General features: G+C 35.7%; 1 protein-coding gene across 1 annotated transcript in view; it reads left to right on the forward strand.

Moving 5' to 3' along the window:
- PTPRK (protein tyrosine phosphatase receptor type K) overlaps positions 1 to 26,358 on the forward strand; it is a 391,871-nt gene that overhangs the window by 115,926 nt on the left and 249,587 nt on the right. The window contains exon 3 of the mRNA XM_085217336.1: positions 17,531 to 17,802. Coding sequence (XP_085073462.1) covers positions 17,531 to 17,802 — 272 coding nt within the window. The remainder of the gene's footprint in view (positions 1 to 17,530; positions 17,803 to 26,358) is intronic.

Below are 26,358 nucleotides of genomic sequence, written 5' to 3' on the forward strand. Positions count from 1 at the left end.
GGAGAAAATAATCAAATTAAGGCTTTTACTTGGAAGTGAAATTCTAACTTCTACTGCTCTGAAGGCAGGAACAATTTTTTTAATTGCTAGAGGTGATAAATAGCTTTCCAAATAATTGTACCTTATAAGAACAGTAAGACACTGATTACTCAGAGTAGCAAATGTGCTTGCTGACCTTTGAATTAAAGGAGAAAATGTGGCAGATATTAAAAATTATGGCCTGTTGGTCATTTGCATCCCTAAAAGTTGCACGTCTATGAATTTGAACTTTGGAGTAGCATGGCTTAGGTAGCATTATCAGTTACTTACTGTAAAAAATATTGATTGAACTTGGGTATTGTATAATATGAAAGCTTTAGCGTTCCCAGGCAAATGCTAATTTGTCAAAAATTAATACATTTTCTCTATTTAAATTACATAAATAAATTATGACAATTGATTAGTTGCTATGAGACAGAGCATGTTCTGGCAAAAGAGAAGCATAAAATTATGGATTGAGTTTGAAGTAATTGTTCTAGATAGTCCACAGGCATCTGGCATTAGATAAGCGTAGATATTATGTTTATTAAGTATATGCTTTTATTTGCTTCTCTTGGCTTTAGCCTCCCATGTTCCTGTACTCCCACAATTTCTGAAGGTGCCTTTTGTATAAAACTCTCGAGCCTTGCAGGGAAAAAGCATTTCTCTTGATAATTCTAGCAATATGCATCAATTTATATTCTGATTATATCGCATATTGTTCAAATTGGCTCATTAAAATTAAACATCACTGAATACCTCCATAACCACCTGTACTGCCTTAATTCCTATTTTGCTACATTTCTGAGCTATTAGACTTGCTGTAAATCTTGCTTCTTCCCCATGTTGCACATTACAAAAATGCATGATTATAATAAAGGAAAAAAAGTATTTGCTTTGAAGTTCTCTTGCATCTCTGTTTTATTTGGATAAGTTTTCTGGTAGATTTACAACTAATATCGAAATTAGTACCTGACATTGAATGAAATGAATAGATTTTTATTAGCCGTGTAGACTTCTATAATTATTTTTAGCTTCTGAAGGTATTTAAGGTTTGTTTTGCTTTTAGTTCAGACAAAGCAGTTTTAACAGCTCAGTCTCTACAGCGTAATTGCTCCTCTGGGTCCCTGAGCTTATTTTTTTTTCCTCATTTATTTATGTTTCAAGTAATGAGACCACTGGAAAAGAGGATGGAGGGAATTGAGATTGTGAAGGTATAGAGTTGGAATGGCTTTTTGTATTTATATTTGGTGGAATCCTTTTCTACCTGACCTCTTCTTCATCTGCAATCAGTTACTAGCTACTCCTCAAAAAAACCCCAATAATTTCTGTTGTTAATATCCAAATTTTACTTCATGAATTAACAGTAAAAATACCTATGCCACAGTAAAAAAAAGTAGGGGCTAATGTTTTCCAGAGCCATAGATTTCTTTTATTTACATGCCATAGTTCTATAGTTCAATACAGTGTACTTGATGAAGATTGCTGACCTCATATGATGCTGGTTCACCTACTGGACAGGTGTTATAAAAATTGCTGGATCCTGGTGACAGTGGGAACCAGGGAGCTATGGGGGTCATAGAACCATAGAATGGCTTGAGTTGGAACAAGATGATCTCTGAGGTCTTTTCCAACTCCCTTGTGATAGGCAGGGTTGCCACCCACTGGATCAGGTACCAAGGGCCCCATCCAGCTTGGCCTTGAATGCCTCGAGAGAAGATTTGGTATCTCCGGTCAACCTGCTCTAGTGCCCTACCAACTTTTCAGTAAAGGACTTCTGTCGAATATCTAATGTAAATCTCCCCTCTTTTAGTTTAAAACCATTCTTTTTTGTCCTGTCACTATCAGTCTGTAAAAAGTCAGTCTTCCTTCTGTTTATAAGCTCCTTTTAGATACTGGAATGTCGCAGTGAGATCTTTCTGGAGCCTTCTCTTCCCCCAGCTCCTTTAGCCCATCTTCATAGGAGTGATGCTCCAGCCCTCTGGTCACCTTTGTGGCTCTCCTCTAGACCTGCTGCAAAAGCTCCATGTCTCTCCTGTGCTGGAGGTACTAGGCCTGGATGCAATACTCCAGATGGGGACTAATGAGGGCAGAACAGAGGGGAACAGCTGCCTCCCTCTCCCTGCTGCCACCCCTCTTCTCATGCAACCAAGGATGCAGTTGGCCCTCCAGGCTTCAAGTGCACACTGCTGGCTCTTGTCCTGCTTTTTATTCACCAGGACCCCCAGGTCTTTCTGTGCAGGGTTTCTGTCAGTGAGTTCTCTTAGTTTGTAGATGTATCTGGACTTGCCCCAACCAATTTTCCTGTGAGTCCACCTCAGCTAAAACCAGATGCAGTTCTGCCTTTGGCTGGCACAGAGGACGCTGGGCTTCTTCTCTTTATGGTAAACTCTGCCCAGCAGTGTTTTAGTATGTTCTCTCCTCCCAGGAAGAGGTAGCATACTGCAGTAGCCTTGGCAGCGTTCTGTAAAAGCTGTGAAACTGAACCCTTTAGCACCCCCACTGTTTTGAACTTAAAAAGCACCAGGAAGAAAGCAGGAAGGCTGCTGTGTCAGAGCTACTAGGAAGGTCATGGGGACTTGGGGACAAGTGAACCAAGAGGCTCCTGTCAAGTCTGAGTGGTGAGTCCTGTGGGCTACTGCTGGCTTGATCACCTAATGACAGGCATTGGAACAAGGCATCCTCTGTCCAGTGGGGGGGGGGGGGGTAAGCACTGGGTGCTTTCTCTTTAAGCACCCAGTGATGTATGTTATATGTAGTAGTGAGCAAAGGTAGATGTGATAGAGAGCATGGAGAAAGCTGGAAATTCTGTAATATTTGTACTAATTTACTTTTTAAAATATATAAGGAGAAGAGGGTTGAAGGAGTAGATACCACGTCTTAACCTGTGGAACTTATTTAAGCTTAGAGTAGAAGTGTCTTGATGAAGCTAAACTTCTTTACACTAGGTGAAAAACTTCTTGGAAAACTCTAGTGTCTGACCGTTGTTAATGTTTTCATTTGTGCAGTGGATGATGGAATAACAAGTACTCTTTGCGTTTGCTGAGTATATCCAGGTTACTGAACCTGCAAGCTTATTAAAGGATAGTTTGGTGTATAAAGTGTTCATGACAAATTGTGGTACTCATCAAGAGGAAGTGAAAAACAATGCAGATGAAATGATTCTGCAAAACTCAGTAGCTCTCCCACTAAGGCTAGGTGGAATAGTCAGCAGTATGAATACAAGAGGAAGTAGTAGAAATGCACAGATGGTTTTTTGTGATTTGAATTACTGTTAAATGTGAGTCAGAGTTTTGATGCTCTTCTGGAAAAAAAGCAGCCTTTGTGATTAATTTCTATAGGCTATGGGATATGAAAATATATAAAATAACCCTTATTGCTGTGTTGGAAGACTAGATACTTGCATTCAGTTAGGAGCATGCAAGAATTCCCAGGCTAGGAAAGCTCATAGAAAAGGTGCAGAAATGACAAGGTTAGACAGCATATTCCTTATGGAAACAGAAAAAGACTGAAGGAATTAAAATTGCTTTTCTACAGGAGAGAAACAGGAATTAGAAATTTTCAAAAAATAAGATGTTACTGCAGAAGAGAAGGTGGTAACCTTATTTGTCAACTGTTGACATGTTGAGTAGTAATAATTTTAAATAACATTCAGGTTGGAGATTAGCTAAAATGTTAATTAAATTCTGGAATTGAGTGCTTAGTAGCTGTCTCTTATGTGAGCTAAAAAAGTGTTCTGCTATCTACTGTTGCAGTTCTTTTTTTTCCCCTGAAATGTATTTGTTTATTTAAAACAAAAAACAAAAAACAAAAAACACCAGGAAAAGCGTCTTTACTATGCAAGAAAAAAACCTGTCAGCTAACAGTACACAGACTTTGTGGCCTATGTTTTATCTATTTTTGTTGGAAAGAGTCTAAATTTTTCTTTCTCCATTTACTGTGTATCCCGTTACATATTGGAAAGACTTCTGTTAACTCTTGATCAGTCTTATGAGGACTGATAGGTATAGAGGAAAAAACTATATCATCTTTCTTTTTTTTTTGTTTAGAAATTTTCTTGATAAATGGTTGTGCTTGTGTTATAAATTAACTTGCTATTCACTTCATAGAATTTTTTTTTAAAGATTGATATTAAAAGGCAATATGCTTTATCTTCATTTTCTGAGTTGCATTTTATTTAGACATCCAGAAAATGTTAAAGCAGTGTTACAATTTATAGTTATTAACTTTAGAGTTATTTTATGTTTTCAGGAATTCTAATTGTGAAGGAAAAGCTTTCGAGGCAAGGATTGTACTCTGTTCATTGGTATGCCTTCTTAGTCCAGTAAAAATTACACATTTTCTAAGAAGTACAACTGCAAAATCTTCATTTAGAAGCTTAATTACAATGTAAGAAAGAAAAATAGCTCATTGGATGACTTGATACTCTGATATTCTGTCATTGGAGAAACCAGAATGGAAAATGATCACAAAAAAAAATTTGCTGAAATTACATTTGGATGTTTAAAGATCACAAACTGCCTGAAACTGAGACTAGGTTCTCATTTAAGTAGGGTCTTTTTTTAAGTAGGGTCTCTCTTTTTGTTCTTTTTTTGCTTTCCCCTTCTTTTTAGAACTGTAGGTTAGTAATACATTAGTTAGTGCCAAGTGTTATCTGGTAGCCTTGTGAACAGTGCTGTAACAGCTCAGATGAGTATGCTTAGTATATTTTGTTGACATGTGAACTTCAATATTCAAAATAAAGGGGGATTTAAATAGCATTAGCATATATAAAATAGCTACTTGGAAAGAAAAAACTGGTTTCAAATTTTAATTGGTAAGCCAAGTGTCAAGAGGAAAGATGTTGATCTCCATAAGCTGAGTTTTTTCTGAGAATAAAATCCCCAAGCAATAACAACAACAACAAAAACAGCACAAAAACCATTAATAGCTGTGAACTTAAGTTTTATCTATTAGTTTTTATGCCCTTTTTCTCCTTGCTATTCTTCTCATTGTTGAACACAGCCCAATTATTTCTTTGAAAACAGTTTCAAAAAATGCTGGTGTTTTAGCTTGAGTGATTTTTATAATAGATAGGGTTGTTTCCATCCATCTCAAAAGTATTTCCCTCTAGAAGAAAGATGGTGTGTACTAGAGTGTAAAACCAATTGAGCTACTAATATTATTTGAGAAGCAAGGGATTATAGGGGAAGTTTATTTATTTTTTATATTTATTTTAAAGCAACTGATTTGAATGGAAAATATGATGATCTCTCAGGCATGGTTGTCTCTGTAATGTCAGATGGAGTTGCAACAAACATTGAACTAAGTACAGGGTATCGCTCTTACTGTACATATAATGTATTAATGCTAATCAGTTAAAGTAATTGGGAGACTAGGGTAGCTTTGCCTGTAGAAAGGAGAGCTGTTAGTGAGAGGTGAAGCACAAGGAGAGTTGTCGTATACTGTAAAAATAGTGAGCTACAGCCATCTAGGAGTGCTAGGAATTCTGTTTTTTTTTTTTTTTTTTTTTAACTTTTTAATGTATTTTATTGGTCTCTCATGAGTATAAAGACCAATGTTTCAACCATGTTTTGGATTTTGTGTCTATTTTTATCATTTTTTTCTGCCTGTATGAATTCATTCTGATACACAGTGGATGTTTAGTTTTTTCAAATCTTTTTTGTTTGTTTGTTTAAATTGATGTGATGGATTATGATGGATTATATATTCTCATATACTTGGATATCATTCCTCAATGTGTTTTCTTTTAATATGTATGGTTTGTGAATTTTCAGTGCTCTTTTTAGATGGCATAGAACAATTTATTATGGTTATAATGCAGATACATTATAAGACTGTTTGGAACACAAGATCAACATGGCAGTCAGTAACTGGAAAAGCAAAAGAAATTGAAGGAGTAGCTTTTTCTAGACTTCTTTTCTAGCTTTTTCTCAAAATTACAGAATGGCTGAGATAGAAATGGATGTCTGGAGGTCATTTAGTCCAATCTCCAGCTCAAGATCTACTCAGGTATCCTTTCCATCTTTGTTAGAATTCAGAGCTTTCACTGGGCATTCAGTATTAACGTGCCATGCTTGTTAAATTGCTTAAGATTTTATTTTAACAAATACATATGACTGCATGCAGCTCATAGGCTGAAGACACTTCCTTGGAAATAAGGAACAACCCAGCTGTTCACTGACTCCCCTTGGTGAGATAGAAAGGAAAACCAGAAAGGTGTGAGAAAACTCATGGGCTGAGATATAGATGGTTTAATTGGTGGAGCAAATGCTGCTCATGGAAGCAGTGAGCAATGCTGCTCATTGGCTGATGCGTGTTCAGCTACTTCCAGGAAAGCAGGGCTTATCAGGCCTGGTAATTAATGGGAAAGACTGATGCTATCACTCTGAGCATCTGCTCCTTCCTCCTTCTTTCCTCCAGCTTTTCTTGCTGTGCTTGATGTCAGAGGGAATGTCCCTTTGGTCAGTTGGGGTCAACTGCCATGGTTGTGTCACCTCCTCACTGCTCACTCGCGCAGTGGAGTGAGAAGCTCTCTGTTAGCACTGCTCAGAAGCAACTAAACCATCAATATATCACCACACTACTCGTATTACATAGAAAAATTACAGCACCATAGAAATATAATGAAGAAAACTAATCTATCTCAGCAAAAACCAAGACAGCCTATAAAAGGGAAAAAAAAAACTAAAGGAAAAGGATAGGATAATTCTCCAGTTAGTTGTTGCATGAAGTGATTTTCTGAAAAAAAAAATTTTTGTAGGAGGAAAAAAATTACAACTTGGTGCCAGGAATTGATCTAAAATAAAAGAATCATTATTCTTTTAGTTAAAAAAAAAAAAAAATCATATGAAGCTATTTTATAAGCCTCCTATGTTTTAAGTTCTTCCACTACATTCAAAAAATACAGAGAATTTCATTTTCTCTTCTGAAAGGTCTGTTATAACGTCTGAAATCTTCTGTTCCATATGGTAATGATAAAAGCTTATGAACTTTTATTTAACTCTGAGATTTTGGGTGATTCTTGTGAGTTGTACCCTCAGCAGATTGTTGTTGTCGTATGCTTATCATTCAGGGAAGGACCAGTTTAATTTCTATTTTCAGTTTCCATGCTTTAAGCTTGTTGAATGAGTATCTTTTCATTACAATTTAAATGTTGTTTCTTCTGGAAGGATGATGAATGTGAAAGGCAATCTGAACCTGAATGCTGCTTCAAAAATTATATTTTCTCATTCTGATAAAATCTAAATACCACTAATTACTACAAGGGAAAAATACATACACAATTTGCAAGACTTTTTTTTTTTTTAAATCTGTGATGAAAAGAAGATACTGCTAAAGCTACTTGTTGAGCTCTCTTTCCAGAAAGGCTTTATGACTAGTTGAAAGATTTTTAACTAAATCAAAATTTTTGTCTGAGAAGAAAAAAATAATCTTACCTATATAAGTATAGCAGCTTCAGCCTCCTCTCATATCTTGAATTGGTTTTGGTGCTTGTCGGGCCATCCCAGGAGTGGCTTTGTTTCACTCACCTGTAAAGAAACAAATCAATCTTCATCATCACCTTTCCTTGGGACAGGAGATCTGAGTTGTCTCCTGCTGGATCAGGGTGTTGGTTTGGCTCATGCAAGGGTCTGATAAGCATGGATTGAGAGGGAGTATACTTGTGTGTTGTTCTGGCAGCAGGCAGGTTTTGGTTTGCCTTTGCTGACTTGATGTATTCTGCATGAAAGTACACGCTGCAGTAAGTGCATGATACACCTAGGACCTACACAAATGCTCAGCACTCTTGATTTCAATATCACAGTCTATTCTGGGATACTTATAATTCTTTTATGTTTCTTTTTAATTTCTTTTCAAATAAGGAATACCAAACAGGAACTGGTTAACTTGAACTCTGTTTATAATTTTCTCAGTAAGAAAAACTGTGACTCTTTAATCATCATGAGAATCTGAATTATCCCTGGGCCACCTCCTGTTTAGGTGTATAGCTTATGTTCAGTAATGGTGATTATAACTTGACATCGTAGGATGAGGTCCTGAAGGTAGATGCAACATAGCTAACACCTGTCTTTCATCCTGGAAACTCCATGACAGAAACATACAGAACAAAACTGTGCAGTACTGTTGATCATATCTAGCCAATTGAAAACAGAGCAATTGATAGTAATAGCAAAGCAAAATGGATTTCACATTCTTTGCATGCAAGTTTTTCATACTAGGAAGTCATAGCAATTGTTTGTTGTCTTCAGTACATCTTCACATTACATCTTTCTTGTTATTGAGTATCTTTCTTCTTGGCTATAGGCTAAGAAAGGATGCATGATACCCATATGCTTGATGTCCCAATCAGAGTACTTTGCACTGAATTGGAGTTGGGAGTTTCTTAATGTTCACACTTAGAAAATACATTTTTTTGCACACCAATAGCTGGGGCCAATATATTGCTTCTTGCACTCGACTCCTGGCTGACAGAGCATCATATGGTCACCGTCCCTTGCAGAGATGTTGTTACTTTCATATTAGCTTTTATCCATTTGTGATTGCTGATGTTACAAATCTATAACAGAGCACCTTGCTTAGTTCCCAAATAAATATTAAAGTATTCCTTGTGCCTTTCTGAATTCAACTTACTGCTCAGTAACACTGTGCTTTTGTAAGTTTGCTTGATGCACTGTATCAAATTTGTTTTTCTGAATGCTTTGTTGGAAGAAGCTGTTTGGAGGAGCATGTCTTAACGTAAATGTTCTTTTGTGCAGACAGTGCAAGCTTTCATCAAATTTTGGTTGCTGACATTTTTTATCTCAGACTTTGGAGTACTGAGAGCCTGTGTATTTGCTAATGATCCATCACAAGGGAAAGCAAGGTGAAAAGACTTAAGGTATCATACTTCAAAAACTGATACTATGTTTTCTTTCTCTGCATGAGTACAAACAAATCCACAGGCCGCTGGTTCTCATATGAGAAAACTAGGAATTTAAGCACTTCAAAAGTGTTTATATTTATTGTATATTCACATATAAATGTTGCTAAGGGGAACAGAACTCTTGAACTGCGTATAGCCTGAGGAATGACTGTCAGTCAAAACTTGTTCAAAAACTTTCTCAAATGAGATTCTGGTTAAATACTATTATACCTTAGAAGTAGTTGTTGTTTTGGTTTTATTTTCTTTTTGATAAGTGAAAATGTTCTTGTTATGAAGTGGGCAAGTGATGAATGATAATAGCTTCATGCCGCAAGTTATTAGGTGTTAATAATCTTCAAGTGTTGTGACATCCACAATACCAACCCTGTGATTAGCATGGTGCTGCTCTGATTTACCTTGGCTGAGACTGTCTCACCCTGTGTGACCATGTCTAACTATCTGGGTGCTTCCCCCCTGTGGGTGAAGAAATTAGGGGGATCCCAGTTACATGAGCTTGTTGTAGAGCTGTGCTTTTTTGTGTGATCGTGTACTGAATGGAGGGAAAGGTACCTGTTCATGTTAAGTGAAATTGCAGTGTCTGTGCAAAATTGTTGAGCTATTAGTGTCCACTAAGTTTTTCTTTTTAAATAAGTGAACGCATGCCTATACACTGTGTAGTTTAGTGACCTCTTTCAGCTTGGTTATTTTAAAAATTCTCCCTATCTTTGGTAAGTAGAAGAAAAAAATAAGTGTTGGATTCTCTGTCAATCTGTATTCCTTTGTGTTTTTTTTTTTTTTTACTTTGTTTTTCTGTTCTTTTTTCTTTGTCTTTACAGTAAATTCAGTTTTGCCTTGACTTGCATATAAGCTGTGGCATGTTGGCAGTGAGCTATGCGGTAAAGCTGAAATTGGCAGTCCTGACTTTTTCCCTTTCACTTTCGACAATCGTAAGCCTTCAATAACTGTGACTTATGTAGGGGATAATACTTGCAAGCAAGTGAGGTGTGTAGATAGTGGTTTTATGTTTAAGATACACTTGAACCATAAAAATTAAAGGCATTTTAAAGACCTCGTGTTATTTCACGAGTATTATTTTTGTGTAAACTTTGTAATGATATCAGCTGATTGGCAGTCAAATCAGGATGTAAAGACAGTGTTTTGCACATGCATATAGTAGTGTGCTTGAAGTGAGATTACACTGCTTTTACGTTCATTTCTACATACACTCCTTGAGGCATAGAAGCATGGAATTGATCATGTGGGAAAGGACAGGAAAATTCAAGAATTTAATCAGTATTGTCTTAATTTTTTAATTTCCTCTGTCTTGGAGTGTCATGTATTCACTAAATATTGGGTTGTGGAAAGTGAAAGGAGAAGAGACTATAATTGATGCTTTTTTGAAAAACCCAAGCAGATGGGATTTACTTGGAAAACATTTAGTTTATATTTTAACTTTTTTTTTTAATTTTTTAAAAGGAATTTTATTCCTGCAAAGAGAAAAGGTTAATAGCTTTTAAAGGTTTATATTTTTTCTTGCAAATTACAGAAGTATACAGTCTTGTTAAATAGTTACATAGATTATGCTTTGAAGAATAAAATGCATAAACAGTAATGCATGGGAAATGCACATTTTCTGTGAATTTATATAGAAGATTCTGAAGTTTTCCTGTTTGCAGTCTGTTCTGAGTTGAAAATCTATTTCCATATCATTTCATTGCCTAATATTGCTCATAAAAACTGTCTGATACTTAAATGGGAGTTATTAAGTTAAGCAGTCAGTATTAAAAATGAAAGAGGTAACGTGGGTCCTGAGCTTTAGAATAATGCACTTAATTGCGTTGACTTTTTACCTTACGTCACTGATGGTGATACGAAGTAAAGAAAGATCCTTCTTTTGACTTTGTGGAAGATTTTAGATCTAATCTTACATAAATCTATTTAAGTGTTTTCACATTATGCCTTAATGCTGAGTATATTCCCCCCCTCCCCCCCCCTCCCGTTAACAGACTGTGAAGTTGAATGCACTTCTGTATCCATAAATCTGGCTGCATATGAAATTCAGAGTTTCCTAATTGTTATGTTCACTTGGAGGTGCATCTTGGTTCTGGCAGGGATAGAGCTGATTTTTTTTTTTTCCTAGTAGCTGATATGCTGCTATATAGTGGATTTACATGAGCATAACGTTGATAATGCATTGATGTTTTAGTTGTTTAGCAGTGCTTGTGCTGAGTCAATGACACTTCAGCTCCTTGTACTGTCCTGTTAGCAAGGAGGTATGAGGGGGGAATAGAACCAGAAGAGCTGACCTAGACTGGCCAAAGGGATGTCCCATTTTGTATGGCATGATGCGGAACTATGAATCTGGGGGAGTTGGCCAGTGAGAGGAATTGGCTCAGGAATCGGATGCAGCTCAGGAATTGGCTGGGAATTGGTCAGCAGATGGTAAGAAATTGAGTTGTGCTTCACTTATTTTATATATTTTTGTTTAATATTATTATTATTTCCCCTTTTCTATCCTATTAAACTGTCAATATCTCAACTTGCAAGTTTTACCTTATATCTGATTCTCTTTCTCCATCCCACTGGTGATGGATGGGTGAGTGAAGAGTCATGTGAGGCTGAGCTGCCAGCCAAGTTAAACCACAACAAGGTGATGCAGAAATGTTACAAAAATTGAAAGAGCACAATAGAAGACAGAAGTTACCGCTATGTACCCTCTAAATAGAGATTGGTTAATACTTGAAGGGAAGAGGATTTATAGGAGTCAAAGACCAGACTGCTGAAAATTACAAGTTTCACGCTTCAAGTAGAAGCCCATTTTTCAGGGAGCAAGGATGTGGGAGAAAATTTTATTGGGAAACTAACCTGCCCCATTGTTAAATTACGTCAAATGTATTTTCCTTAAGGATTCCATTTATGTGTGATTTCTTAATTTGCAAATTAACTACTAGATGCTAAAAAAGCTTTGTTTTTCAGTAGGGGATAAAACTAAATTATTTCTCAAACTATTAGTTATCACATGAATTTATTCTGAATTGATCTGTCCTTGCTGCTGAGGTAGATAATCAGGTTCAATCATTATCTAAGTAAACAAAGCACAAAGAAAGCTACAATACATAGTGAATGGTATGGCTAAGAAAAAGTCTCATGTCCCTGGTTACATATCCGTGTAGGTGCCTTTCAGAGAGTCTGTGTGTAAACATCAAAAACCTCCTGGAATGTAGATCTCAAAGATGAATTCTTGACATGAGGTCACAGCAACTTCAGGGAGCAGTATTATTCAGCTGTTTCATGCTCTGTTGATGTTTCTGTTCAGTGTAGGTGGGAATTGTATTGGCCTTGTTATATCATGGATAATATTAGGAGCTATTAACTGGCAAATAAATTAGAGGGACTTCAGAGGAAAAGCAAAAATGAAGAGTGGAGTTTGGGAGAAATATAAATAATATATAAAAAGGAGAAATAGCATGTGGTATGGGAGAAAGAGAACGTTGTTTGTTCATTTTAAAGAATGCAAACTTGCATTGATGGATAAGACTTTTGGGAATTACTGAAAGGAAGATGAAGCAACATAAATGTTAAGCTCAAGAAGAATGTTGCTTATGAGTTATGATGCATTTTGTAAGTTCTCCTGCCAGAGTTACTAAAGTATTTTCACGTAGACATGGTGAAAAATGATCAGTGAATGGAGCAGTTAAGAACAATGACTCTTTGTCCAAAAGTAAATGATGATTTTGGATACTTTTCACCTCTGATTTCTTACAGAATAACCAAAGATGTTATCTTTTTCTCTCTTGTAACAAGAAAAGCTTGCTCTTCCATCTTACTTAAAAAAAGAAAAAAAAAAATTGGTACTGTTTTGTTTTGGTTGTTAGGAGTGCGTGCAACTCACTTGCAATGACTTATTTCCTGTAAAAACCTGTACTCTGTTTCTGATGGGGTACTTTTTTTTTTTCCTTTTTCCCCTTTTCTTTGTTGTCTACAATGAAAATAGGCTTATATAGTGTTTTACTTCTATCTACCTGTGATCTCTTCAACCAGTGTAATGGTAAAAATCACAGATTTTTTTCACTGGGATATAGTAAAATAGCTAGTGTGTGCTGTATCTAACTGCCTACCTGGATGGTTTCTGCCCTCTTCTTATCAGAATGGGGAGAGATAAGGAAACGAAAAATCTTATCGCTTGAGGTAAAGACAGAGACCTCACTTAGTAATTACTGCCATGAGTGAAACAGACTTGACTTGAGGAAAAATTTAATTTATTTACCATTTATTAGAAATGAAGTGGATGATGAGGCAAAAACTAGAATGTGGGAAATAGAGGTTGTAGTCTGTCCACACCATTGGATCTGTACCCTATTTCCTGCTCCAGCATGGGACATCTCTCTGAGTACTTGGCTCCAATAATTACTCTATACTCTTGGCTGAAAATGTTGATTGAGGGTTTAGTTAATCTTAGGGTTTGTTAAAATTTCTCTTGCTTATACTTTGCAATTCTGCCAAGTCCAGTAATATATTACTGTATGGCTTATGATCTCCTGTCTCACTTCCCTCTTTTAGCATTAAATATCTGGGTAATTGTTCCCTGTTACTTGAAGTGATTTGCTGAGGTTTACTTCCCACCACTTGCTTTTATACCCTGCCAATATTACCACTAATAATAATCCAAGATATTGGTTAGCTAAGCGTTCTCTTGACTGTTTTGTCATCCCTTTATTAATGCACCTATTTAATTAAATAAGTTTTTGACTTGATAATAATACAGTATTTTAGACTTGTTTCTCTGTGTTGTTATTATTGTTATTTTATATAGATTTATACATATAACATTTTATATGGAGCTACATCTAATTGTTTGTATATCAATGTGTATGTTGTCTGCCCGTTTGCATGGTCAGCTGAGCACCACATTTACTGTGCATGAGACTAGATCAGATGTTTTGCTCCCTGTCTAGGGTTTCTGTACTCTGCTATCTGAACGCATACTTGAGTGGATGTTGTCATAGAATCATACAGTGATTTAGGTTGGAAGGGACCTTTAAGATCATCTAATTCCAACCCCCTACAATAGGCAGGGACATCTCTCACTAGACCAGATTGCTCACAGCCCGATCTGGCCTGGCATTGAATGCCTGCAGAGTAGGAGCATCCACAGCCTCTTAGAGCAGCGTCTCCCCATCCTCGCAGTAAAGATTTATTCCTAACATCCAGTCTAAATCTACCCTCCCCCAGTTTAAAGCCATTTCCCCTCATCCTGTCAGTACGTAGCCTTATAAAAAGTCTCTCCCTTGGTGTTGAAGGTGTTTTATTTATTTTTAATACTTGTACCTACGTGGTATTTATCAGAAATCTTATGCTTTAATGGTTAGGTGTTATTTAAAATATGAAGGGAAATACTGTTGTACTGATGCTATTTAACCCTTTCATTTCTAGTAATGTTTTTCAAGCACACCATTTATTTTGGTAAGTGACAGGAGACTGGTGTTGATTCTGTGAATGATTATCTTTATAGGGAAACATTTACATTGTGATCTTTCTTCCAATGGGCTTTGTGTTTCTTTAGTCCGTATTTTTGAGATTTTCAAACTTTATCAATGCTGTGCTATCTCAGTTGTTACTGGACTTATGGTTCTAAATCTTTTGTTTGTAACAGTGTTCTTTCTTTAGTTTCTAGTCACATTTACATAGCCTTATGTATTTTATAATTCATTGCAGAGCAATATTTTTTTTACTTATATATTACTACTACACTTAACTTTTAATAACATTTTGACTTAAGGTATTGCAAGCATGCATAAAAAATAAAATTGTTCAATATTCTTTTAAAACATAGCTTTTTTTTTTTAATAAAGAATGCCTTTCTTATCAAAAGTGCAAGAAAATATTTTCTGAGTTTTTCAGAAATAAAAATTTGAGGTTTACTTGACTTTGGCATTGGCTTCTAATTTTCTTGGACTAAGTGGATGACAGTGGAAAGAGTGAGGCTGTGTTCATGGAGATAGCCTAGTAAGAAGCTGAAAAGGGGGAGGAAAGGGGAAGTAGTTAGCAAGATGCTGAACAGATGCTTTGGCTTTATAACAAATGGTTTATGAATGCTGTCTGGAGCATTTCATGAAATGCTATGGGACTAGAACATATAGATGGATATATGCAAGGTTACTTCTAATTATTTTTAAATGATAAAAAATGAGATTGAGAAGTAGAGTACTATAAAACGTGCGTATATGCTGAAAAATGCATGTTGGTGCTTCTAAAGACTATTGTAGCTTAACTTAGTATAGAAACAAGGGCTTGGAATATTTCTAATTTGTTTGATTTTGATCTTCATTTCCACCTAGTAGTTCTATTTTTATCTGGAGACAAATTGAAAGAAATATTTCAAAAATTTTGCAAACTTCATTTCTTTTATTCTGTTCCTTCATTCCCTCCCTCAAATTCCCTTCAGGAAAAAAGAAAAGTTGAAGAGCATAGCTGCTCCCTTCTTTTAGCTATAGAAATAAACAAAATATTATTTAGGAGTAAATTTGGAAATTTGTTTTTTGTCTACTTAAATACATTTGCAAGATGGATGTAACAAAGGCTAAGAGGCAATGAAGAGAATCTGTGCTTAATGCTGTGGAAAGCAGTTTTTGTAATCTTTTTCTTATCCTTTTTGCTTTTCTAACTCATGTAGGAAGAACATCCCACAATTGCTGACATATCCTTCCTCTGCCAAATGCATAGTATTTGCTCCCAAATTTGCAAAATAATATCCTGTATTGTGTCATTCATGAGTAATCTGGTGCTTATAAGACAGTATGCGTTAAGACAGAGGTTACAAACAGGTTTTCTCTAAGTTTGTTTTAGAGTCAGGAGGCATAATAACTGCCCACCAGTGATTGTACTGTAGAAACACTTCTTGGAAGAGCTTGTGTGAAATTTGTTGATTGATTTTAAACCATAATCATTGGAGTTCTCTAATAGCAAACCTACATAGTGTAATGCAATTCTTTGTGCCTGTAAAAGTGACTATTAATGATAACAAGATAGCAATTAATTGATAGTCTGCCAATTCTCTTTCAAAAATAAATCCAATCAAAGTTTCTACGTGTAATTCTAAATACTAACTAGATGCTTATTGTGTTATACTGTTTATTGTTTTGAAGAGGAGTATTTAAAACATCCCTGAACCATGCTGCAATAAGAGCTGATTTCTACTGTATTGCTGCCTCTTTTGTTACAAACTTTTTAGCAAAAAATTGACTCACAGGCCAGTAAATTACTATCTCACATTGATAATTTAATCAGCATGCATAAGTTTTCATAATCTTCTGATCAACTGCATGCCAACAGTTTTCAGAATGGTTGGTACATTTGTTTAGAACATCTTCGAACACAGTATTTCCTGGTTGGATAAAAATCAAAAGACAAAACTTCAGGTGCATAAATTTTACAGAAATGTATGTTTAAGAGAAGGTTTCCAATTAATAATATTTATGTACATACTCAGGACTACTCATTTTGGACAAGTGCTCATAATTGTAATTTTTTTTAAATTTAGTCTAATTTTGAAACTAAGTTTGGGTTTTATCTGAATGTTCAAAAAGAATGGTTCTTTATAATGGTACTCTTAAGTAAAACAGAAGCAAAATCTATCAATATAAATGTTCTGCAACCATTAAGTAAGACTGTGGCAGGGATTCAGGTTCTATACTGAGCTGGATTTTTCCACCTCGCTGCGAAGTTTTGCACACTTGAAACATGCGGTATTCAGCAGCCTTGTTGTGTTGGATTAATTTGCAAGGTAGCACACTGACATGGAGTCATTGCTCTTGAAGGAATGAGGATGCTGTAAGGCTGGGATACAGTAAAACAAACTGGCAGCCATGTCTTTACTATCCATTCTGCAGAACATGTGGACACACTATTTCACTGTTTATGTCCTGTATCACCTTGTTAAACATCTGTTTTCTGCTTTCTGCCTCTGTAGCTAGACAGGCTCAACTTGTTCTGTCTTCTGTGTACTTGTAAAAGAAATTTATAGGATGGCTCCCTTCCAGCAATAGAAGCCTTCGTGTTCATTTCAAACCCATTTGGCAAATGAGCAACAAATGTGGCTTGCTGTCCTAAGTGATCTAGTTCTGTTGCAAGTATATCTAAAATTCAAGCCTCTTTCTGGGTGGAGGAAGATTTGGTAAAGCAGCACTAAGGAATGTGGGCCTTATTATTCCACATATTTTTCATTTTCAGGAAACCAGTTGAGCAAATTGAGAGAATTTTGGCCCCAATGACTTCAAAATAATGATTCTCCTTTGTTCTTCTCGTTACTTTTGAGTCCTGTGATCCTACTTCCAATTATCTGATCCTAAAGCAGGGGAGAAAAATGTTTCTAGTTGGAAGCATCAGAGGTCTTTAGAGATATATCTTCTGTAGATGCTACTTCAGTGGCATTTCTAGGCATTTTATAGCTAGCTAGATTTCATGTGTGAATCTTGAGTGTTTGCGATATGAAAATGTATGCATTTAATTTTTTTTATTATTTTTTTTTACTGTGAACAATCAGCTTCTTGGCATTTATCTTTATTTACTACTTTTTTTTTTCTTATTTCCCATTCCCACATTCTTTAGGGTCATATATGATAGTGATTTCGTCGGACCATGACCCTGGAGAAAAGACTCGACTTCAGCTTCCAACAATGAAAGAAAATGATACTCACTGTATCGATTTCAGTTACCTTCTGTATAGCAAGAGTGGAGCAAACCCAGGAACTCTGAACATTCTGGTTAGGGTGAACAAAGGGCCACTGGCTAATCCCATCTGGAATGTCACTGGCTCCACTGGCAAAGACTGGCTTCGAGCAGAGCTGGCTGTCAGCACCTTCTGGCCCAATGAGTATCAGGTAGGCTTGAAACAAATTCTCACCTCTATATAATGTTTACAGCTAGATCCTATGTGGCTTGCATTAATTTTGATCTGTTCTTTTATTTTCTTGGTGCCCTTAATTTTCTGTTTGATTTCAAATAAATATTTGGGGATATAAGTTTTTTTTTTAATAGGAATTGATTAGTCAAGGTTATCTGTTATTGTATAATAAGAAAAAAATTAACAGGAAACAAGCCTCATTAAATAAAGTGATGAGGTCCAAGTTCAGAGGCATCAAAAATGATAAACTCCCAGAAATAAATTGCCTGTGCAACTGTAATTTGTACCTGTCTTCCTTCCTCTTTTAGATATGCCTGTGTTACTGTGTCTAATTTACATGACTGTAAATTTGTTTTTTCCACATGACATTTGTTTCATTTGCTGTTCAGGCAGAATGGTGCTCACCTAATGAGCAGCTGCTCAGGGCATGTTACTTTTCCTCTTGCTTGGGACAAAACCACTTGTGGCATAGGCCTCTTGTTTTAAGAGAAAAATTATCTTGTTATTACTAGATGCTGTTATTTGATTTGTATGATTAACCTCAGCAAGTACCTGCAGCTGTTTCACTCAGTGGGTATTTGATGTGAAGTATGAATCTTGTACAGAGGCATTTTTGTCTTGGCACAGGGAAGGGGAAGGAGTGGTATTAGGCATGCTCCTCTGAGTTGTTACATTGTGAACTCTTACACTGTGTGGTGTGAAGTGCTTACAGGCCATCGTCTGAGGATGCTCTGGGTCACTAGTGCTCTTGCAAACAGGTTAGGTATCTGGACTAGTTATCAAATGAAGAAAAATGGCCTCTGTATTGATGGTCTTCTTGACGAGAGGTACTGTGGGAATGTTTCTTAAAAGGACTTATTTAAAATGCATTGCTATTGCCCATCATCAAAATAATCTCCACAACAAACAAACATCAGTGCAATTGCTAGTAACCTTACTTAGAAGGTGAAACTGATGTTTATTTTTTAGCTTTTTCTTTTGTTTCCTTAGTTTTCTTATTTTTATTCATAAAACAATTTGATTTATCCATGACATTGAAATGATGTGGAATTTGATTTCAAGATCTGAAACCTGGTTTCATAAAGCCTGGCTTCTGAGGAGGTGTTTTATTAACCCTTTTATGTGGCTAGAAAGTAGCTTTTGGTGTGCTTAAAAAACGAGGAGCCTTTTATATCAGTATAGTAGTAATCAAGTATAGCAGCACTATATGCAGTAAATCAGGTTTCTGTTGACAGATGGCCAGGCTTGACAATGAGATTGGTGGCTGGGGCTTTATCTTAGCAGCATGGCCATTTTTCACTTACATTACAGCTTTCACATTATCTCACGTTAGACTCTGCTAAAATTCATTCTTTCCTTGCTCAGTCATCTAGCAAAATATTGAAATCATGTATGATACAGTTGATTTTTAAATTAAAAATAAATCTGGAGGAGAACTGGTAAATTGTTAATGCAGTGAGTTGTAAAGCACAATTATTTCAATTATTTTACGAACAGGAGGGGAAATGTTCACACTGCATGCCTGCTTGTTCACACAAATGGGCTGGTATTTTTATGAGTTTAAGTAGTCCTTTGAGGCCATAGTCATATTGCTCTTCATGGATGTGTGTGGGGTTTTCTTTTTTGTTTAGAGTTTTTGAGTTGAGTTATTCATCAGCATGGAAGTCTTTTTTCATATGTCTCATAGGACTTCTTTGTTGTAGAGCTCTAGCTCATGATTTTATCTATTTTATCACTTTGATCTACCTGTTGAACCATGAATTTTGCTTACATTGAAGGGAAATGCACAGTGTTTTTTAAAATGAAACAGAAGAGGCCCTTTGCTAGAAGGGAGACTGGATAATCCCTGATTTGCCCAGCAAGGTCACTGCTACAGATCTTGGGGTGCTTGTACGTTGGTCACCAGGTCAGCTGCATTGAAATCGCATGCACTTCGAAATCAGGGAGAGGTTAAAGATCAATAAAGGTCTGAGCAGCGCAAATTGTCATGAGAAGGTCTGACATGGTGGGCTGGATGCTAACAGGCTAGCTGTGTGGTAATACTCATACAGTGCTGCGCCTAAGCTAATTAGCTTCTGTACTGTTAAGTGATATATTTTTTTCTTGATAAAGAATAGTACAGTTTAGTACAGTAGCTTTACTGGATCAAATTAAATTGTTTAGCTACGTAGCCTATCTCTAACAGCAGAAAGCAGTTGAAGTATGTAGCTGAGTACATGAGGAACACAAACTCCTAGTCAAACTTTCCCAGAATAGATTTCCAGCCTTGACCTAATTTGTGGTTGGAGCAAAGAACCAACAGAGTCCATTTGCATACTTCTGTTAGTCCAGGATTTCTTTGCGTTGACTTAAGCTTTTAGTGACTGCAGTTTATATTACATGAAATTCTGATGGTGATTATGTATTAGAGCCATTCCTGTGGGTTTCTCCAAGCATGGGACTTACAGTTCTTCTAATAAGATATTTTGCACTGCCATGGTTTCGTGGTATTTCATTGGTATTCCTCATCAAAATATTGTGTAGTGCACTGAGAGCTAAGAGTTAATGCTACAGTTCCATGGATTGTCAATATATTTCATGAGTTCTGGTCTCAGAAGAGAAGAACAAACTACAACTCTTAGATGAGTTTGTTTTTCCACTTTCTGTTTGGAATGTGCAGTCCAATGTGGGGCACTCCTTTGTTGTGGAAACATACCAAACTGTGACATGCGGTCAGGAAATTTCTGCAGTCCTGTAATGATGCAGTTTGCCTTTTCTCTCCTGCTAGCAAGGCATCTGCATCTTTTGATTCTGTTTGTTTAACATGGAAATGAATGTCAAGGAAAAGAGTTTGGTTAGGAAATTCTTTGGGACTGAAGACATAATTTGATTTAGTGCTTGTTAATTCTGGAACTTCCTGGTCATTCTTGTTGGAAATATTCCACCTTTGACCAGTTTAAAGCTTATTTCAAAGGAAAGGTATTTGAGGACTTTTGTTGTTTAAATTTTATAATTGTTTGGGAAATTGTTATACAGTACTACTGTAGCTTGTTAGTTTATTTCAGTTAAGATGTTTAGTCCTGTCTTGATGTGTTGTTTTGTCTGATGCTTCTGTTTCTTCTCTTAAGTAAGGACTGCACAACTGCTGAGGGCTGTCGTTATCACCATGATACCATCATTATCACATTATCACCTGTGTAAACCTCCTTGATTTTTTTTTTGTTGCTTTAAATAAAGGAGGGAGTTGTGTTTTGTTTTGTTTGAACACTGTTCTCTCATGTTCTTTGTCTTATTATTTATCTTCCTCTAAGTAAGTTCCTGTTGCTACTACTACATCGTGTCCTTGCTCAATCACTGCTGAGGTCCAATTTGCAATGTGAACCATGGAATTCTTGATTTGTCTTATATTACCTATTTCTGTTTTTCAGTAACCTAGGATCAGAAACTGATTAGGAAACTTGACTATGAACCACAAATCTGTGTCTTGCTAAGAATTATGTGGTTTCTTTTTCAATCTTTAAAACTTCATTATGCAGTAATGGTGTTCTATAGGTTAAAAATAGATTAGCTGAGGTACCTGTTTGATAAGAGTGATGATTACACTTAGAAATGTAACTAGCAAACTAAAAATACTGAAGTGTAGATGTTCTTTTATCAGTTAAGGAATAGTAATGATACAGAACCACTTAAAAGGAGAACTCTAGAGAGACTAATCATTTTATTTTTTCTGATCTGTAAATCCTAATTTGGACAATGGGTGTGTTTTTTATTTTAGTTTTGATGATTTAATGATTTATAAATGTTTCAGTAGCTCAAAGATCTTTAAATGTTATTTTCCCTTAAGATTGCTTCAAGATCTTAAAAAGTCTTGAAACAATGATAGAATTATAATGGGAGGGTGACAGATTGATTGACCATTAACTAATGGCACATACATTCAGGTCATATGCTAGGTAAGTTTCTTATGAAGTAGGAAAACTTGCTGTCTGTTTGGATATGAAATCAGTTTATTCTAAACATGCAGAGATGTGAGATTGTTAGTGTACATGTGAGAAAAAGATTAGGAAGGCAGGGAGTGGATGTTATTTGCTTTAGTTGATACTGCTGAAAGGAAGCAACAAGTGAAATGCTAGTAGAAAGCACAATAGTACATAAAGCCTTTGTGAACTCCGTAGAACCAAGTTACAGGCCAGGTTGAGAAGAAACCCAACCCTCTTAACTCCCACCTCCTATTTCTAAGATAACTCTACAGAATCAAGAAGATTTAACCTTGAAGTGATAAGCAGAATCAGAAAATTCAAAGAAGCAGTTATTGTGAAGAACAGACTGATATCAGAGGACTGGTATTTTTAAAGGATTTCATTTAAATTGGAATACAGAAAGTGACTTAAAATAGTATCAAAGATATGTTGAGTTAATAAAACTTAGAAATACTGTGATTTTGTTGACTACATAAGAATTAAATATAGGAATAGTATTTGAGCTTTTTAAGAAACACACTGATAAATAGTTACAAAGGTCATGTTAAAACCTGCTGCGAGTCTTGAATGTTGGGTTGTGAAACAGTGTGAGCTTTATGGAAATCCCAGCATGAGCAAGAGCTCAATGCCAGTGGAGCAGTCTTGCAGGCATGCAGGAGTGAAATGCTCAGAAAGCTAAGTTTCTTTCGCCTGGAATAATGGGTTCAGGGGTGTACAATTAACATCTGCAAAACCAGGACTAGCAAGAAGAGGAATCCTTTCTACTTCTAGAATTACGAGACTTACGGGCCTTTTCAGTCTCTTTGGTGAACCAGACTGAAAAGAAAGAAAAAGCGGTTCAGACAGGAGACTGTAGACTGTTGGAAGTCTGTGTTGGTTGGAGCTGGAGCTGTTGTAGATGTCAGATGTAGGAGGCTTAAGGAGACGAGGCAAGTTCTGTCTAAATGGATGTGCATTTAATTTGTTTCTCTATTCCTAGGCAGATTAAATGTAAATTTTACATTCTTTGGTTAAAAGACTATGACTGGACTGATTTAGGTAAAAGTTAGATAAAAAATACAGATATAGAAAACAGTAAGGAAAATATCTGAGCTTTGGTGAAGTAAGAGAGGGGCTCCTCTTAAGACACTAAGCTGAATTGGCCCTTTCTGAGCTACCAGGAGAAGAGAAAGCCAAGGTATCAATGTGAGAAGAAAAATGTTTTATTCATAAATTTACCTAATATTGTTCCGTGCATACTATGAAAAGTTTTTCCAATCTCTTAAGAATTCTGAGAAACAAAACATGAATTACAACTTTAGTTTGAGGGAATGACTAGTTTTTTTTGTTTTTTTTTAGCAGAGATATAAGGATTGTTTAGTAAAATGTGCTAGAAAAAGCTGACTAAATCTATAATTAAAGAAAAATTAACTGGTCTTTTTTCTATAAGTTTGTTTTTTTTTTCTTAAAACCTGCAACAGGTTGTGTTTGGTAGGTGGTGAAAGTTGCAACCAGATTGCTCTCACGTCTAGTATCAAGTGTGGAGGTTGGCAGCCCTACCTGCAGCAGGGGAGTTGGAGCCTGATGATTCTTGGTGTCCATTCCAACCCAAGCCATTCTGCGACTCCATGAAAGTCACTGAAATGCTTCTCCTATGTAGGTTCATCATTTTTCACTTTGTGAAACGCCTTTGAGAATACTTAGAGGCTCCTCAGAATTCAGAATGGCTGTCCGTTAGCTATTTCACTCCTGGTTTATTAATACACAATGAAATATTTTGTCTGTTTCCATCTTTCTGATTTTTTTCTTTGATAAAAACACTTTTATCACTTTATCATTATCACTAATGATGAAAAATTGAGCCCCTTTGGAAATATAATTAAACGTGAATAATGTTGCTTTCGTGTCAGAAACACTTTGTAAACTGCTGAATGTTCTCTTTGCTGCTGGTAGATAGCAATTAAGACTTTTTTGTTGTTTTTGTTTTGTTGTTGTTTTTTAAATATAGTTTGTTGAAAAGTTACTCTGAAAAATGCATTTTGGTAATGAACGTTCTTTCTGCTTCTCAATACAAATATATATTTTTAATTTTAGGATAAACATGAAAAGGGTGTAAGCATATCCATCATATCTCTATCCCATTTCTTGTGAGATATTTATCAATCTGGCGAGGACAAAAAAAAAATTGAGTTCCAGCAAAGTGATTACTGGCAAGACTTTAATAATTTAGTTGTGTAAATCGCAATGCACTTATAGCTCTCAAAGGAATTCTCCAATTCAGTCAATCTCATTCCAGTCATCAAGCTGGGAAATTATAGCGTACAAAATGAACGTTGCCTCAACAAGTCCCATCATGGCTAAGATGTCAGCCTCTAGGTTTTCAGTCCCACCATGATTATTGGAGATTTCACTGATTCTCATTCACTTTTCTTACAAATGACAGTGCTGGCTTCAACCCTTCTGTGGTGTATTTTCAGTCATGTATGTTCTGCCATAAATGGTTAGCTGTAAATGTGGTATTTTTCTTCAATCTGGAGATTACTTGTGAGCATAGCACTGGCTGAGTGATAGGAAGATGGTGGTGGGAAAGAAAGTGAATGTTTAAGATATGTATTATATGTGTGTCCCTAATTTTTTCTCTTTAGGAATAGAACTCAAGACCTACAAAACTGAAATACTTCTAAATTGTCATTTGAAAACTTATATAATTACTAGCTTGATGGATTTAATGTTGTTAGTCATTTTGTGATGTAATTTCTGGGGACATATTAAAAGGAGAAAAATAATAAATATCAAATTTTATAAATAAAAATAGCTGATATTATTGTTTATCAAATAAAATTTGTCAGCCTAATCCAAATCGGTGACCGCAGTGTACTTCTCCATTGCAAGCAGGAGAGCACTTTGCAGAGGCTGCCTTTTCAGCAGCAAGGAGAAGAAAAGACTGTCTTAATTTTAGCAAGCTAAAGAACTGGGGAGCCTGAACAGTACCTGAAGTTGCCCTTAGTCTTCTACTGAATAAAGAATAAAGTCACAGAATTTTGTCTCTAATGTTTTTGTACATCTAAAAAGCAAATTTTAGAAATAATCTAGCTCTTAACAAAATAACATAATTCTTTAAGTTTGCCCCTTCCCTTTTTATTTTACTGTTTAAATTTTTTAAAGTTTACTTTTCCACTGTTTTGCTTTCTTATTTTACATTCTGTGAGCAGCTTTTTGTTCTACCATGCTCTGTGTTTAACTTTACTAAGTATGCTAAGTATATTAAGTATTACATAATTTACTAAGTATGATCTAAACTTATTAAAACTAGTGTGGAAATGTGCTTTTAGCAATGCTTTATTACAGTGAACCCTATGTACATATAAAATGCAGAACTTTTTTTTTTCCACTGGATAACCCTATTTCTAGGAAGTTGATGAGTATTTTGACTTTTTTTTTAATCGTTCTCTGCAAGATAGAAGCTATCTTCAGGGTAAGGTGATGAAAATTTAGCAGATGCTTGGCATTTCCAAAAGCAATGAAAGAATTTGGAGGTTAATGTGCTGTATGAGTTCATGCTATAAATTTCCTTTAATTGCATTAAAGTCTCAGGTGGAAAACTGGCTGTCTATAAATTCATGAAGACTTTCTTTGAGATAAATATATAATATTTTTCAGCCAGTGCTTAATTTCTCATGAAAAGTTTGTGACTAACCTCATTGCTTTTTTTGGAAACATTCTACTCATCAGCAAGGTGGCATGCAAATTTTTTATTTTTAATTTTTTTTAATTCCTTGATTACCAAGATTATGAAAAGCTGGTAGCGTTCCCCTTCTTGTCATACAGCAAAGTCTGTCAGCCAGTGAAGTGTAAAACACACTATTGCTAATCAGCTACCTTGGAGTGCCTGATTCAACTTGTCAGAGTTACAAAATTGACTTAAATTGTGGTGTATAAATAAAGTTCTGGATGGTTCTTTTTGTCAAGATTTTTCTTTTTTAGGTTTTTGTCTATACTTGGAAGGCATAAGTACTCCTTACATAAGCAGCTGAAGTTTTGTCATCCTTTTAACAGTTTTTGCAAGATCCTAAGAAAAGAGTCTAAGAAAAATTGTGAATATCACAGTATCAGGCAGCCAGCAATGGTACACTCTCCCACTCTGCTCATAAAAGATGTTTTTGTTTTCGGGCAAAGTGAAATGAATGAAGGAGATGATGGCAAAAATCAATGATAGACACTTGAAGTAGATTGTTAGAAGAAAGTAGGAACTGGAAATACTCTGAAATTCATTATGCAGATTCTGGAAAGATTGAGAGTAATTAATTGCATAGTGCAAGGGGTTTCCAGACTACAAGTAAGTGAAAATAAAAGAAAAAGGATAATAAGGCAGTGTTGAATCAGTATCAGAACTTCACTAAAATCTCTGATATTCAAAAGCTGGAACCAACTCACTTTCTAAACAGCTTTGCCTTTAACAGTCAAGGACTTTGATTTAAAAATCTGAACTCGTTGCTGCTCTGGAAAGATGTAGTATTGCTAGGTATTCTTGCTGGATGTTGTATGCTTCCTGGATTATTATTTTTTTTCCTAATAATGCTAGTGTTGAAAAAAGT

The sequence above is a fragment of the Meleagris gallopavo genome, chromosome 2 (assembly GCF_905368555.1).
Source record: "Meleagris gallopavo chromosome 2, MGAL_WU_HG_1.1, whole genome shotgun sequence".
NCBI lineage: Eukaryota > Metazoa > Chordata > Aves > Galliformes > Phasianidae > Meleagris > Meleagris gallopavo.